The sequence below is a fragment of the Schistocerca piceifrons genome, chromosome 2 (assembly GCF_021461385.2).
Source record: "Schistocerca piceifrons isolate TAMUIC-IGC-003096 chromosome 2, iqSchPice1.1, whole genome shotgun sequence".
NCBI classification, from domain to species: Eukaryota; Metazoa; Arthropoda; class Insecta; order Orthoptera; family Acrididae; genus Schistocerca; species Schistocerca piceifrons.
In genome coordinates, this window is record NC_060139.1 from 840,479,137 (window position 1) to 840,496,447 (window position 17,311).

Consider the following 17,311-nt stretch of genomic DNA (forward strand, 5'->3'; position numbering starts at 1 on the left):
TCAGCAGACTAAACCTTTACTGCCTTAACTTACCACATGTGCTACTACATAACTGCTGCTGAAAGATGTGCTGGCCAGAAAGGACAAACATGGAAAAAATGGTCAAATAGATGGTGAGCATAAAAGAAGCATTCTACACCTCAAAACAATCACTACTCACCCTAGCCCATTCCAACATGAATGTGCAACTCACCCTTACAACAGACACTAGCAACAACATGATGGGGACTGTGCTGCAGTAAATCTTCAGCATTGTACCATAGCCACTTAGATTCTTCTCCAAGAAGCTCATGTCTTCCCAGTATAAGTGCTCTGCCTTCAGTCATGAGCTACTCAGAATCTAAGCTGTGAACAAACTTTCTTGAGAGGACATAGAAGGGTGCAACATAATGGTTTGCACCGACTGTAACCCACTTGTGGACAAAATCAAGAACTCACCTCAAGATGTCAGCCCACACAATTTCTACCACTCAGACCTCATTTCAAAGTACACTACTGACATCCGCTATGTTCAAGCGGCAGTGAACATAATCACATATTATCTCTCGTGGATTGATGCAATTTTGTTACAATACGGCTATGAACTTGTGGTCACAGAGGAACCCAATGACCCTTGTACCAATTAACTCATGACAGATCAGATGACCAACGTTCATATTGAATGCCAAACTTTACCCAGTACTGAGATAACACTGCTGTGCAACATGTCCCAAGACAGAATACACCTCATCGTGTCACTTAGAATGTGACGGAAAGTGTACAACAGACTACACAATTTGAGCAACCCAGGAATCTGAACAACAATGCACCTTGTCATGGCCAGATTTATAGGGCCTGGGGTTAAGCAAGACAGTAGAAGGTGGGCACAAGGTGTCTAACCTGTCAATGAAGCAAAACTGACCGACACACCCAGGCACAGCTGGACGCTTTCTGATACCCAAAACAAGCTTAAATAAGTACATACCAAGATTGTAGCACCTCTTACTTGATCAGAATGCTTCCAGTACATGCTTTTGGCTATGAATAGAACACTGAGATGGGTTCAGGCAGTACTGATCTGCAATATTGCAATGTAAATGATGGCATGCACATTTATAGAAATGTGGAACATGCACTTCAGAATCCCAGAAGAGATCCCCACTGACCAGGGCCAGCAGTTTGTGTCACCTCTCTTCACAGCCCTGTGCTACCTGTGCAGTAGTGCAATATCAATCACACATACACCACATCTTGTCACTCACAAAGCGATGGGATAGTTGAGATGTGGCACAGGACTATACAGTGGCTCTGATGTGCTGTGATGGGTTCTGGTCTAACGCACTGCCATGGTTGCTCCTCAGCATTTGGTTGGCATACAAACATGACATCCATGTATCATTCGCTGAGATCCTATTCAGCAAAACCCTATTGCTTCTGGCAGACTTTGCACAGCATAGTTTGACACAGCACACACTGACCTGCCGATATTAGTGGACCACATTTGCACACGTATTCAGATGTGTACATGCCACCACTGTCATCACACACACAACCAAAAATTTTCATTCATAAGAACCTTCGCTGGTTTGAGTTCATAATGATATATGATGGCACAATACATCCAGCTCTCCAGCCACCATACACAGGCACTTACAAAGTGCTGTTCCATGGAAACAGATGTTCAACATGCTAGTATGCAGCATACCAACAACAGTGTCACTTGCAAGGCTCAAACTTGCTTGGATTCTGCAGGATGACCACACAATGCGCCTCTCAGACATCAGACCACCCAATTCCAACACGAGTGAACAGACTGTGCTGACGCCACCAAAACCTCACCTCTGGTACCAGGACCATCTAGTCAGTCACTCGCAGAGCTACAGTCAGCATCGCCTGTTCTGCACATCACCTCCGAATCATGTTACAGCCACATCAGACAGTCGTCTCAACATCTGGTGCAAGCACCTGTATGCCATTTGCAAGTATCCCCCTTCCCCCTCCATGGCAGACAACAAATACCTCCATATGCTGAATGTATCAAAAAAGCTTACCACAACTGCACTGTGCAGGAGCCATATGGCACGTGCCTCAAAGAGAAATGGTCTGACCATGTCTTGCTCATGCACCAGCCACAGCATGGCTGGTCTGTCGTCTGTCACGTCACTTACTTTTAATGCAACCCACAGTGTTCCATACTCCCCCATAGGTGGGGGGAACTCTTTGGAAACGTCAAGAGCTTTGAGAGGTTGAAAGGTCTCTGGCATGCCAGGGAGAGGATCTGTGGGGGATAAAAAGCAAAGACTATCAGCATGTTCTTGATGTTGTAATTGTGTGGAAGCACTGTAAATTCACTCTATGTGATAAAACAGTTCACGTATAACCATGTTGTCTATCATTCAGTAGTACCTTGCTTCCACACACTTAAAGGTTAATCTTTCTAGGTATTGATGAAGAATAGAAATCTATCCCACTGACATGGAGAATCTTCCACTGCAAAGAAACTCTGCAATGACTAACTACATCAATAAGATAAATTAAGACAAATTCAGTGATTAAGTTTTTCCTAACATGCAAATCTTGGAATACCTTATTTAAGAAAACAGAAGAACTTGCTAAACAAGAAAGAAGGAAGAAAAAGAAAGACATAAATAAAATGATGATAAATTTAAAAGGAAAAAAGAGAAGGAGAAATGTAAAATTTAAGCAATAATGTTGCTTAGATAACATTATGATCCCATGCAGTTATAAAAGAGTGATATGCTTTAAATGTATGCACAGTGCAGAGTCAAAAGATTACTCTGTGAAATATGCTGCTTCATGAGAGGTATGTCCCAGACATTCACAAAGCACATATTCTGAATGGGAGGATTCTTTATAACTGGCACCTGTGTTTTAAGTATGCTGTTAGTTCAGTTACTAATGTATTCAGAACTCAAGCTCCTAATTATTTCTAATGTTATAGTGTTAGTTGCTATAGTCCAGCCTGGTTTTTCCATTGGTGTTTTTACCTTACAGATTCATAATTTAAGTTTTGGTGTAAGGTAACCAAATCTTTTCTTAAATTTTGCCTCTAATTGTGTACTGAAATAACTTGAACATAATTTCTAGATCCAAATTCAGGACACAATATAAATTTTGATACTGCAAAAACAGTTTTAAAAAATCTTCATTAAATGTAATAAATGCAAAATATCACTTTAATTATTTTACAAAAAAGTCAATTAATTTATATTTTATTATTACCTTTTAAGACAAAGGGATACAAGCAGAGCAACTATAAGTATCAGTGCTGAAGACTTCCTTTAGAATGTCTGTGACTTATTGAGAAACTAGAAGCACACGCATTGCATTTCACTTTTCCTTTTGAGTCTGAAGAACTAATGTCACTAATCAATGGAAATTGTTGCAGTTGTTCATTGAAGGGGGCGCTTTCACTTTTTTGAACTCATTCTTACTGGGAAGTATGGTTATTGGTGAAGAAAAACAACTAGACTGATCTATTGCAATATAAAGTTGTACCAACTTAATTAAAACTAATAACAAAATATACTGATACAGGTGAAATAAATGTCTAATTCAGGCTAAATCATTTCATAGTTGTTAAACCCATGACAAACAGCTGTCTGGAATTACCTTTGAAAAAATTTGGGACAGAGCTAGAAGAAACGTGACTGTCCTGGGGAGCAAAAATAAATGAGACTGATGGGCATCTTAACTTAAACGTAGACTTTTTAGAGACATGGATACAATATTTGAATGCACAATAATGATGTATTTATTGAATTTAAAATTTCTTCCTTATTTTCAGGTATGTCATAATGACATAATTGTAGTGAATGTCATAAATGCCTTTGATAATGAGGGTACTGTGATACATTGGCATGGTCTACACCAACGTGGAAGACAATACATGGATGGTGTTCCTTACGTCACACAATGTCCTATTCAGCCATACAATGAATTTCAGTACAGTTTTAAGGCAGATGTTGCAGGAACTCATCTATGGCATGCACACATAGGTAAAAATGCTCATAAATATATAACTGTAATGGAAATTCTTACATAGAACAATACATAAAATAAGGGAAATGCAACCACTCACCTACAGTGAACTGAAGTGTGGCACAGAGAAACACACAACAGAAAACAATATCCACACTATCTTTCAAGCTCTTGCTTCTTTTTGAGAAGAAGTATACAAGCACAAAACCATAAAGGCACCCAAACACACACTCCTGTAGCTGGAGAAAGACTGATTATTGACTATCAGTTATTGAGAACAGCTGCCTGATGAGATAGAGCTGGGGAGGGTGTAGAGAAGGATGCACAAGGCAAGGAGGTGGTAGCAGGACTGTATGAGACAAGTCTTTTGACAGATGACTGAATGGCTGCACAAGAAGATGAAAGGGGTTTGGAGTGTGCACCATATAAGAGATAAAGAGAGGGAAGCGTGGGAAGGTAAGGAATGAAAGGGGGGAAGAGGGATGTAAGGAAAGGGGAGTGAAAGGGAGATGGTTGAAAAAGGGGGGAGAGAGAGAGAGAGAGAGAGAGAGAGAGAGAGAGAGAGAGAGAGAGAGAGAGAGAACTTGGACAGGGAAGCAGTGATGTGGATGGAAGAGAGAAGCAAAAAGGCAAGGTGATACAGTAGGAAACAGGTTAGCAGAGGTTTAAGTCAGGGGGATTGTGAGATCGCAGGAAACACGGGAGAAACAATTCCCACCTGCAGATTCAGAGAAACTTGTGCTGGAAGGGCGTAACCAAATGGCTCATCTTGTGAAGCTGTTGTTGAGTCATTTGTGGTACACAACATATTTGGCATCTCAATGATTGCATTTGTGGTAGCCACCATTTGGCAGTGGCTGTACATGTGAGTTGACAGTTGGTTATTTATCATGCTCACATTGAATGCTGCACAGTGATCACATCATAGCTGATATACAACACTGCCGGTTTTACATGTTTCCCTGCCTTTTACTGGGTAGGAAATGCTCATGACTGGACTGCAGCAGGAGGTGCTGGGTGGGTGTATGGGATGAGACTTGCACTTGTTTCGAGCATAAGGAAATGAAATGTGGGGTGCATGATCAGAACTCATATAGGGATAGACAAAGGTATTCAGTAGGTTGGATGGGCGGCAGGATGTTACCTTGGGTGATGTGAGTAGTTTGGAGGTTTGTTCTGTGGGAGCCACAAAGAGATGACCAGTAAGGAGACTTGTGGGGTTTGGTTTGTGAAGTTTCAGGGGCAGGTAAAAGATAAGAGTGTAGTGGGAGGAGGTAGGGGTGCTGGTGTGAGGAGTGATGTGGAATCAGGTATCAGGTTGTGGAGCAGAGCTAGGGCCTTGAGGAGCTTCTGGAGGTACTGTCCTCCCTCCAACCATGATCCTCCTCTCCTTCTAACCAGTCAACTCCTGAAAATCTTTCAGGATTTCCTCACTTCCAACCTGGTTTCACCTTCCTTTCCTAAATTCCTTGCCAACATCACTCTTGTGGAACACACAGCTATCCATTAGCTGAAAACCAATTCAGACCATGTTGCTCTTCTCATAGTCAAAGGCTCCATCAGAGTGGCCATGAGTCAGTGAGTACAAGGCAGAGGGTCTTTGACAGCTTTCCAACACCTCTGTGTACAAAACTTGTGACCATGAACCCATCCCAGAAGCTCAACAAGACCTCCAGCAGCTCCTCAGCTGATAGAGAGCATCATGACTGATACAGGGATTAGTGATCACAAGGTCATTGTAGCTAGGCTCAATACCGTTTCTTCCAAATCCACCAGAAACAAATGCAAAATAATTTTATTTAAAAAAGCGGATAAAGTGTCAATAGAAGCCTTCCTAAGAGACAATCTCCATTCCTTCCAAACTGACTATGCAAATGTAGATGAGATGTGGCTCAAATTCAAAGATATAGTAGCAACAGCAATTGAGAGATTCATACCTCATAAATTGGTAGGAGGTGGAACTGATCCCCCGTGGTACACAAAACAGGTCCGAACGCTGTTGCAGAGGCAACAGAAAAAGCATGCGAAGTTCAGAAGAACGCGAAATCCCGAAGATTGGCTAAAATTTACAGACGCGCAAAATTTTGCACGGACTTCAATGCGAGATGCCTTTAATAGGTTCCACACCAAAACATTGTCTTGAAATCCGGTAGAAAATCCGAAGAAATTCTGGTCGTATGTAAAGTACATAAGCGGCAAGACGCAACCAATACCTTCGCTGCGCAGTGCCGATGGTACTGTTACCAACGACTGTGCCGCTAAAGCGGAGTTATTGAACACAGTTTTCTGAAATTCCTTCACCAGGGAAGACGAATGGAATATTCCAGAATTTGAAACACGAACAGCTGCTAGCATGAGTTTCTTAGAAGTAGATACCTTAGGGGTTGCGAAGCAACTCAAATCGCTTGATACGGGCAAGTCTTCAGGTCCAGATTGTATACCGATTAGGTTCCTTTCAGATTACGCTGATACAATAGCTCCCTACTTAGCAATCATATACAACTGCTCGCTCACTGATAGATCTGTACCTACAGATTGGAAAATTGTGCAGGTCGCACCAGTGTTTAAGAAGGGTAGTAGGAGTAATCCATCGAACTACAGACCTATATCATTGATGTCGGTTTGTAGTAGGGTTTAGGAGCATATATTGTATTCAAACATTATGAATCACCTTGAACGGAATGATCTATTGATACGTAATCAGCATGGTTTCAGAAAACATCGTTCTTGTGCAACGCAGCTAGCTATTTATTCACACAAAGTAATGGCCGCTATTGACAGGGGATCTCAAGTTGATTCCGTATTTCTAGATTTCCAGAAAGCTTTTTACACTGTTCCTCACAAGCGACTTCTAATCAAGCTGCGGGCCTATGGGGTATCGTCTCAGTTGTGCGACTGGATTCATGATTTCCTGTCAGGAAGGTCGCAGTTCGTAGTAATAGACAGCAAATCATCGAGTAAAACTGAAGCGATATCAGGTGTTCCCCAGGGAAGCGTCCTGGGACCTCTGCTGTTCCTGATCTATATAAATGACCTGGGTGACAATCTGAGCAGTTCTCTTAGGTTGTTTGCAGATGATGCTGTAATTTACCGTCTAGTAAGGTCATCCGAAGACCAGTATCAGTTGCAAAGCGATTTAGAAAAGAGTGCTGTATGGTGTGGCAGGTGGCAGTTGATGCTAAATAACGAAAAGTGTGAGGTGATCCACATGAGTTCCAAAAGAAATCCGTTGGAATTCGATTACTCGATAAATAGTACAATTCTCAAGGCTGTCAATTCAACTAAGTACCTGGATGTTAAAATTATGAACAACTTCAGTTGGAAAGACCACATAGATAATATTGTGGGGAAGGTGAGCCAAAGGTTGCGTTTCATTGGCAGGACACTTAGAAGATGCAACAAGTCCACTAAAGAGACAGCTTACACTACACTCGTTCGTCCTCTGTTAGAATATTGTTGCGCAGTGTGGGATCCTTACCAGGTGGGATTGATGGAGGACATCGAAAGGGTGCAAAAAAGGGCAGCTCGTTTTGTATTATCACGCAATAGGGGAGAGAGTGTGGCAGATATGATACGCGAATTGGGATGGAAGTCATTAAAGCAAAGACGTTTTTCGTCGTGGCGAGATCTATTTACGAAATTTCAATCACCAACTTTATCTTCCGAATGCGAAAATATTTTGTTGAGCCCAACCTACATAGGTAGGAATGATCATCAAAATAAAATAAGAGAAATCAGAGCTTGAACAGAAAGGTTTAGGTTTTCGTTTTTCCCGCGCGCTGTTCGGGAGTGGAATGGTAGAGAGATAGTATGATTGTCGTTCGATGAACCCTCTGCCAAGCACTTAAATGTGAATTGCAGAATAGTCATGTAGATGTAGATGTAGATGTAGGTCTATACCGAAACCTCCCTCACACAAGCCACTCCTCCCCCTTCTCCCCTCCCCCCTTATACCCCTGTACTCCTTCCTTTTACCTTCTCCTCAAACTCCACAAACCCAAACCCAAGCCACAACCCACAGGTCTCATTACTGGTCATATCATTGTGGTTGGGTACAATGCTCCCACAGAGCAAATCTCTGCCTTTATTGACCACACAACTCCAAATTATTTTCTGTAACCTCCCATCCTACTTTCCAGACACTACCCTGTACCTTCACCACCTTTGACTGTCAATGTCCTGTTACCATCAGACTCCTTGTTGGTCACTGTGAATACAATGTCCTTATACATCAAGCCCCATGCCCATGGCCTTGTCCAAGGAACATTGTCTTTCCCAAAGTCTTCCTGACACCAAACACACTACCTCTTTCCTAATCCTTCTAGCCAACACAGCCTGACCAATAATTGTATCACTTTTGAAGGCCAAATATTAAACAAATCCCCTGTACTGCAATAAGTACTTGCACTCTATGCTATGTTATTTGTAGCCCATCTGGAGAAATTCTTCCTATCCAGTCAGTACCTAAAGTTGGTTGGTTGATTTGGGGGAAGGGATAAAATAGCAATGTCATCAGTCCCATCAGATTAGGGAAGGATGGTGAAGGAAGTAGGCTGCACTCTTTCAATGGAACCATCTTGGCACTTGTCTGAAGCAATTTAGGCAAATCACAGAAAACCTAAATCGGCATGGCCAGATGCGGGTTTCAACCGTCATCCTCCCAAATGTGAGTCCAGTATGCTAATCGTTGTGCCATCTCGCTCAGTTAAATACCTATAACCTCTTATCTGGTTCAGATTCATTGATGGCATTTTCATGATATCGGCTCATGGCAGGACCAGACTCTGCTTTTTCCTCCATAGCCTCTACACCTCCTACCAAATCTGCTTCACCTGCTCCTTCTCAATTGAATAAGCCACATTGCTGGATGTTGATCTCCACCTCTCAGATGCCACTATAAGTACATTTGTTCATAACAAGTGCGCCAACTACCAAAAGTACCTCTACTTTGATAGCTGTCACCCATTCCATATCAAAAAGTCTCTTCCTTAGAGCCTCATGATGAGTAAATTCTTATCTGCAGTGAGAAGCAGGAGTCATCCACATATACTGATAACCTTACCAAAGCCCTTATTGACAGACAATATCCTATCCAGCTCATGTATAAAAAGATCTCCTTTGCCATCTCCTCCTCTGACACCAATAAACAGGTTAACAAGCCATTGAACAGCACTCTTTTGATCACCCAGTATCACCGTGGCCTTGGAAAGCACAACCACATCTTTCATCTGGGTTTTGGCTACATCTCGTCATGTCCTGAGATGAGGTATACCCTACCCAACATCATACCCACATCACCCAAAGTAGTGATCCGCTGCCCACCCAACCTACTGAATCCTCATGGGTCGTTCACTTGTGGTCAAACCTGATGCAAGATTTGTCCTATACAACTACTCAGCACCTCCTGCCACAATCCACTCACAGGCAATTCCTGTCGAATAAAAGGTAGGGTCACATGTTAAAGCAGCCACGTTGTACATCAGCTATGCTGCAATTACTGCACAGCATTATGCGTGGGCATGACAAGTAACCAACTTCTGTTTGCCTGAATGGCCACTGCTAAAGAGTGGCTAAACACAGATTTGACCATCCAGTTGCCAAACATGCTGTGCACTACAACACAGGTGACTTCAACAGCTGCTTCACAACATGAGTCAGTTTGACAGTCCCTTCCAGCATGTGATTCTCTGAACTAAAGAAATGGGAATTGTCACCTCAGCATATCCTGCACTCTCACTATCCCTCTGACCTAAATTTCCACTAACCTGTTTCCCCTGCCTCACAATAATTTTTTCCTACTCTCTTTTGTCAACACCATTCCTTCCAAACACAGATCATGTACAGCCTCCTTCAACCAACCTTCATCTCCCCCCACCACCACCACCACCTCTCCCCTATGTGAGGATTCTCTGTCTTGCTCTCAATCTCTCTCCCTCCCTTCCTCTCCCATTCTATCCCCCATTTCTCACACCACTCCCTTTCTCTCTTCCCCTCCCTCTGTTTTCTTTCATCTTCACCTTCCTCTAATTACTTCTTTCTATCCCCCCTCTCTCTTTACATATCTCTTACATGCTCTACCCTCTGAACTCCTTCCCTCTTGTTGTGCAGCTGTATGGTCATCTGTCAAAAGACCTGCCTCACAGTATCCCAGTACCCCTTCCTTGTCTCAAGCATCCCCCCTACCTCCTCTTCATCTCCGTCTTCCAGGGCAATTGCTTTCATAATCAGTAATCAGTAATCAGTCTCACTGCAGCTGTGGGAGTGTGCATTTGAATGCCTGTGTGGTTGTGTGTGCGAATGTGTGTTCTTTTGGTAGAAGAGAGCAAGAGTTTGAAAGCCAGCATGAATACTGTCTTCTGTTATGTGTTTCTGTACTTCACACATGAGTCCACTGCAGCTGAGTGGCTGCTTTCATTTTATATAAGTTATCATAAAAATGATGTAGTCTCATTAAAAGAGAGGGAGATAGATAGAGAGAGAGAGAGAGAGAGAGAGAGAGAGAGAGAGAGGAGAACCCCAGATATCACAATAATAAATGCACACTGTTCATTATTGTTAGTAGAGGTTCTAATATAAGTATGTGATCTCTTCTGAGTTTCAAGTTACTGATTACATTTTCAATAGACGACACACACACACACACACACACACACACACACACACACACACACTCACTCACTCACTCACTCATGCAAACACAACTCGCACACACAACTGCAGTCTCAGGCAACTGAGTGGTTTCAGTTGTCCTATTTGTGACTCAGCATCTCCGCTATATGGTGAGTAGCCACTTTCCTTTTCATAATATTGTTACTTTCCATCCTGGATTTAATTGTTTGATTACATTTTTCATATATTAAAATGACTGGATTTTTGGTGACCTCTTCATGACAACCTTTTATTTTAATGGCCAATAATTTCAACTCATGACAAGTGGCAGCAGCCCACTGCAAGTAAAACATGTTTACATGAGTGATTCTTTATTATATATTGCAACGCCAATATGTCCTATGGCTTTACTTATTGAACAACAAGCAAATGCATAATCATATGGTTAGGTTTTATAGCCGTCTAAGAGGAAAAATGATTCCAACATCTTTAACATTTTTGACTCCAAAACAAAAACAATAATGCTGTGGTACATCAGTTCAAAAAAAGCTCTAAGGAAAATGGAAATGCAACCAGAAGATGCAAATGAAGACACCTTCAGAATGTCTGTAGTGATGTTTGGGACTCCCCAAGATGAGATACAAACCAGTGCCCTATGATCACATGAATGCCATGCTAAAAAGTGCATTAATGAAAGATAACTGCCTTGAACAAAAAGAGAAAAGCTAAGAACAGCTATCATAATGGTAGTAATCTTATCATTATTCTTAAATGGCCAACTAAGGAAGTAAATATGTAATAAACCAAAATTCCTAAAATGCAACTTCCAGAAATTATGGTACACTAAAACTATTTATCATCATGTTCATTACCAATTTATTAACAACGGCCAGTGGCACTACTTTTTGTTAAGATAAGCAGTCATAAAAGATAATTCCAGTTTTGTATGTGAAACTAATTTATATGTAATGAAGCTGAATTCAGGTTCATACCTCAGCTGCTGCAGTAGATTCTTTGTCACTGATAACTGACCTAAGTTGGTACGCTATTCTTGAGTTTTTGAACTATATATGTCGTTTTTTATCCTTTCTAGGACTGAAAAGCTTCTCTCAACTGATGCATTAGTTGCAGGAATAGTGGAAGTAAGTTTACAGAGTTTCACAGTTCCATAGTTTGCTGTTTGGAGACTATTTGACTTAATAAACATCAACAAATGGCCAACACTCTTATGTCACATTTCTCCTGATATATACATAAATGCAAGCTGTGATCTTAATCAGGAAAAATAAAAAAATGATCCCTAGCATCTTTTAGTGATTGTAATGCAAATTCAGGGAAATATTCTTTATGTTGATTAAAATTATGAATGTTTAAAAATTCCAAAAGTAAGAGAGAGTCCCTGTTACTGAATCTATCTTGTAACTGTCCAATCACTGTGTCCAAAATTTTGCTATATATTATTCTCAAGTTTGTTTCCAAGTTGACTGCATCATCATACCTAGGATTTTTAGTTGCTCGTTCTTCCATATGTTGGCCATGAACAATTCTTTCCCATATATTTATTTCAGATCTGTCATGTTTGGTTCTCAACATGTCTTTGAACTGATTAATTTTTGTTACAAAGTAGCTGATGTCTTAATCTCTGGCCTTCCAGTACATCAAATGATCCATCAGTGAGAGGGAAAAATCTCTGCAAAAGTATGTAGAAGGAAATTGAAACTGACATCTTGCATCAGATTTCAAAACCATGAATAGCAGTATGGTATAACCCACTTCTCATCTGGTTCTATTTTCTTCTTGAAAAATGAAACCAGTTTACTGTGATACTCATACACTGTTTTAACCAAATGAGATGCAGACCATCACCATGTGGCAGACATTTTTTTACGTTTTGATATAGATCCCTAATTCATTTCGTCAACTTGGCATGAATAAGCAGAGTGAAGAAAAAAATCTGCATTCTTTGATCTTTGATATGGATTATGACAGCTCTAAATTCAGTTCATGAGTGAAACAGACAACAAACATTGCAGTAGGAAACATCTTTTTCACTCTAGATGCAATCTACATATATAACTATAACAACAAAAACAATCTGTTTTTGAGAAAATAATTTAATTGGATTGATGAAAAAATGTATTCACCAAGCAGCAAGAACACCATCATAGAAGGAAGTTATAATTAGGCAATCATTTGGAGACTGTGTCTCCTTCTTCAGGCACAAGTGTTAAAGGGGAAGGAAGAGGAGTGGAGGAAAAGGACTGGACATGTCTAGGAAAAGGGGTAGATTTCGGAAAAGTCACTCAGATCTGAGGGTCAGGCGGAACTTACTGGATGGGATGAGATTTCCTTTCCCTTCAACCTTTCTGCCTGAAGAAGGAGCCACAGGTTCCGAAAGCTTGCCTAATTATCACTTTCTTTTATAGGTCTGTTCTGAATAGGTATATTTGGGGAGACAGAAATTGATTAATTATTGCTTGAATAATTGAAAATTTGATTGGAAAGGCTAGTTGAAGGAAATCTGAAGGTAATTTATAAACCTATACACAGTCGTGGTTGAACTTTAACTGATTCCAGTATCATCAGATCTCCAATATCAATACATTCAAGGTCAATATTCAAAATTTGCATTACATATTGCTTCACATTACTTCCATTGTGTTTAGTCTTGATTGTGACAATGTCAATGCCAGATTGCTCCTCCAGGACATCGCGTAAATTCTTCTTGTCTGCTCCAAAGCCCTTGATTCAGGATCTTAGCAGCGAGTGAAATGATGAAGATATAGGAGTGGACATCTTAAATGTGCGAATAAATTTTGCTTTTCTAATAACTTTTAATGCACAGTTGAAATATACATTTTAACAATGCTATTATCATGGATCCAAGCATATGTCCGTACGCTACCACTGATCGAAACAAAAGGGTGGAGATACAGAAATTAATACACTGAAGAGTGTATTTATTATTTTGTTTCATACAAGTATTTAGCAATGTATCAAAACATTATCATTGCCACAAAACAACTGGTTAATTTACTTTTGGTGGGGGCTATAACCCATTTAGTTTACATATAGCTTATATATCAGAAAAGAACGAAAAAATAATATGATTCAATTCAGTTGGCCCCCTCTGTGCTCTGACATCATATGGAGGTGCACAGTGTCTGAGCTTATTTCCCTTTTTGAGGGTTGATAATCCTGGCCAGTATGGGCATAGCCTTTATTTTCAACCATTGGAGTTATCCTGAATGGTTATGAATTTATATGGGCAACACATACATATATTGTGTGTATGTTTGTGTTTGTTTGTGTGTCTATTGACCTGCCAGCGCTTTTGTTTGGTAAGTATCATCATCTTTGTTTTTAGATATATTTTTCCCACGTGGAATGTTTCCCTCTATTATATTCATACATATATAAGTTTTCTCTCCTAATAAAGTGCTTGCTGTAACCGCATAATCCCATTGTTGTCAGTCAGGATATGCACAGTGTTTTGCTTGCTAAGTGTGTGCGCACGCTGCAACATCTATTATCATCACAGTTCATGCTCACGTGTTCAGTACATGGCCAGAGTGCCCATGTCATGCATTTACAGTAGCTTTCACTGCACAAATTTGTGAAGCTCGTGTTCACTGGTGTGACCCTTTGTGAAATATTTGATGCGATGACAAATGGTTTCCGTATCAGCGGCCTGAGGAATTTGTTACACCTTGCCACTCTCACTTATCCAGTGGGGAGACCAGCCAGATATCCAACACCTGCCAACGAGGTAAGCTCCTTGATGCTTTTACGATGTTGTTGAGCACAGAAAATTCATGTTACACAAAGTATTGCCATTTTTGGTTTACCATGTCCACACCTATGTATTGTTTTAACACAAGTACACTTAACTATTTGTAGCCAGGTTTTGAATGTTTTTGTGCTTTGTTTTTGAGCACCTTTCATACATTTGCATTACATAAAGTTTCTGTAGTGTCCTTTACACATGCCGTACACATAACATAATAAAATACAAATACAATTACAAAATACACTTATCCTCTTCATTTGCTGACATCCCATTATCATTGCTTACATACATTATAGTCTGTAACATATTCTCTTCCCTTTTTATATATAGTGTCATTGCTTGTCATTTTGTTTTCATTTTTGTTACATTATTCGATTCCAATTATATGAGTACACATTTTACTCTTGTTTGGTTATACATTCTTCATATATTGTTCATACAATAATAGATTCTGTATTCATATATGGCCTAAATTTCATATACATTTCATTTCAATTTACAATGATTTCTTGTTGGAGCATATTTATCAATTCAAAAGAATCAAAGAAGTAAACAACAGTCGCTGCAATAGATACTATGTGCTTCTCAGATAACCAGATAACTAGGTGTGGCCTTGCCTCTCTAGCATTCACCAGGAAGGATCTACACACTACAGGGTTGAGGAAATTCCACAGAAAGGCATACTTATCCAGTGTTTAAAACTGCAGCTCAATATTTGCTTATTATGTTCATTGTATAAAGGATAACCATTTCATGTGCAGAGGTTTACAGAGTTGTATTATCAACATGATATGTTACGTGTAATGACTGTAAAACTAAAACACAAGCAACAGTACCTCCATTATGACAGCTGCCACCCATTCCATATCAAACGGTCCCTTCCCTATAGCCTAGGTATTTGTGGCAAACGAATCTGCTCCAGTCCTGAATCACTGAACCATTACACCAACAACCTGAAAACAGCTTTCGCATCCCGCAACTACCCTCCCGACCTGGTACAGAAGCAAATAACCAGAGCCACTTCCTCAGTCCCTCAAACCCAGAACCTCCCACAGAAGAACCCCAAAAGTGCCCCACTTGTGACAGGATACTTTCCAGGACTGGATCAGACTCTGAATGTGGCTCTCCAGCAGGGATAAGACTTCCTCAAATCCTGCCCTGAAATGAGATCCATCTGTCATGAAATCCCCCCCACTCTACCAAGAGTGTCCTTCCGCCGTCCACCTAACCTTCGTAACCTCTTGGTTCATCCCTATGAAATCCCCAAACCACCTTCCCTACCCTCCTGCTCCTACCCTTGTAACTACCCCCGGTGTAAAACCTGTCCCATGCACCCTGCCACCACCACCTACTCCAGTCCTGTAACCCAGAAGGTGTACCACGATCAAAGGCAGAGCCACATGTGAAAGCACCCACGTGATTTACCAACTGACCTGCCTACACTGTGAAGCTTTCTATGTGGGAATGACCAGCAACAAACTGTCCATTCGCATGAATGGACACAGGCAGACAGTGTCTGTTGGTAATGAGGATCACCCTGTGGCTAAACATGCCTTGGTGCACGGCCAGCACATCTTGGCACAGTGTTACACCGTCTGGGTTATCTGGATACTTCCCACTAACACCAACCTATCAGAACTCTGGAGATGGGAACTTGCCCTTCAATATATCCTCTCTTCCCATTGCCCACCAGGCCTCAACCTCCACTAATTTCAAGTTGCTGCCACTCATACCTCACCTGTCATTCAACAACATCTTTGCCTCTGTACTTTCGCCTCGACTGACATCTCTGCCCAAACTCTTTGCCTTTACATATGTCTGCTTGTGTCTGTGTATGTGCATCCGCCTGTGTGTGTGTGTGTGCACGCGAGTGTATACCTGTCCTTTTTTCTCCCCAAGGTAAGTCTTTCCGCTCCCGGGATTGGAATGACTCCTTACCCTCTCCCTTAAAACCCACATCCTATCGTCATTCCCTCTCCTTCCCTCTTTCCTGATGAAGCAACCATGGGTTGCGAAAGCTTGAATTTTGTGTGTGTGTTTGTGTTTGTTTGTGTGTCTATCAACATACCAATGCTTTCGTTTGGTAAGTTACATCATCCTTGTTTTTAGATATATAAAACTATGTTTATGTAAATAACAAACATGCGTAAAAATTTCAATGCAATTCAGGTGTCTGATGCTTTCATGAGCAGTCAACACTCACAGTAGTTAGGTTTCAACCCCTTGATTATTTGGTAGCACTCAACCTTAGTGATATGTGACATACTGCAACTGTTTTCTTCTTCACATACTTTCACACTATCACATTCATATATATTATAAACTTACAAATACATTTATTTGCTATGCTGTCCTTTCTTATGTTTGTATTGTACCTAACACTCTACAAGCATTTATCTTTCTTTACTTTAGGACAAGTCGATACATCATTCCCTGGAAGAAAAAAAATTAATACAACTTAAAACTAAATCTTCACAGATAAGTGTATAGTGGCTCAATGGCTACTAATACCTTCATCATATATTCAGCTATGTATTCATTCACTTCAGTGTGCAGATGTGCTATCACAAAACTTATTTAATGTCATGTGTGCATCTCTACTCACATTATAAATCTGAAAGATATAGTGTATTAGAGGCATGATGTGCCCTCTTATTCAGTTTGTCACTTACACTGTACTTGCTTGTTTACCTGCAGTATAATTAGTGCATGAACTTTCAGTACTTAAATTTGTAAATATTGTTCATATATAGATATAATGTCTATAGTAGTGTAGCTTAAGTAGATATCTCATAGTTTAGCATCCCTTTCCAGTGTATATAATTCCTTAGCGTATCTTTGTGTGTGTTTATTGTGTAGATAGTCGTAGTTGTAATACAGACTCTCTCTTAATTTTCTATGTCACTGTTTATTCAGTAGCCCTTACAAATG

At 40.5% G+C, this 17,311-nt stretch overlaps 1 protein-coding gene across 1 annotated transcript in view; it reads left to right on the forward strand.

Annotated features, from left to right (window-relative positions):
* The window catches only part of LOC124776996 (laccase-9-like), a 162,524-nt gene that overhangs the window by 697 nt on the left and 144,516 nt on the right, over positions 1 to 17,311 (forward strand). Inside the window, exon 3 of the mRNA XM_047252244.1 lies at positions 3,788 to 3,998. Within this exon, the coding sequence (XP_047108200.1) occupies positions 3,788 to 3,998 (211 nt within the window). The remainder of the gene's footprint in view (positions 1 to 3,787; positions 3,999 to 17,311) is intronic.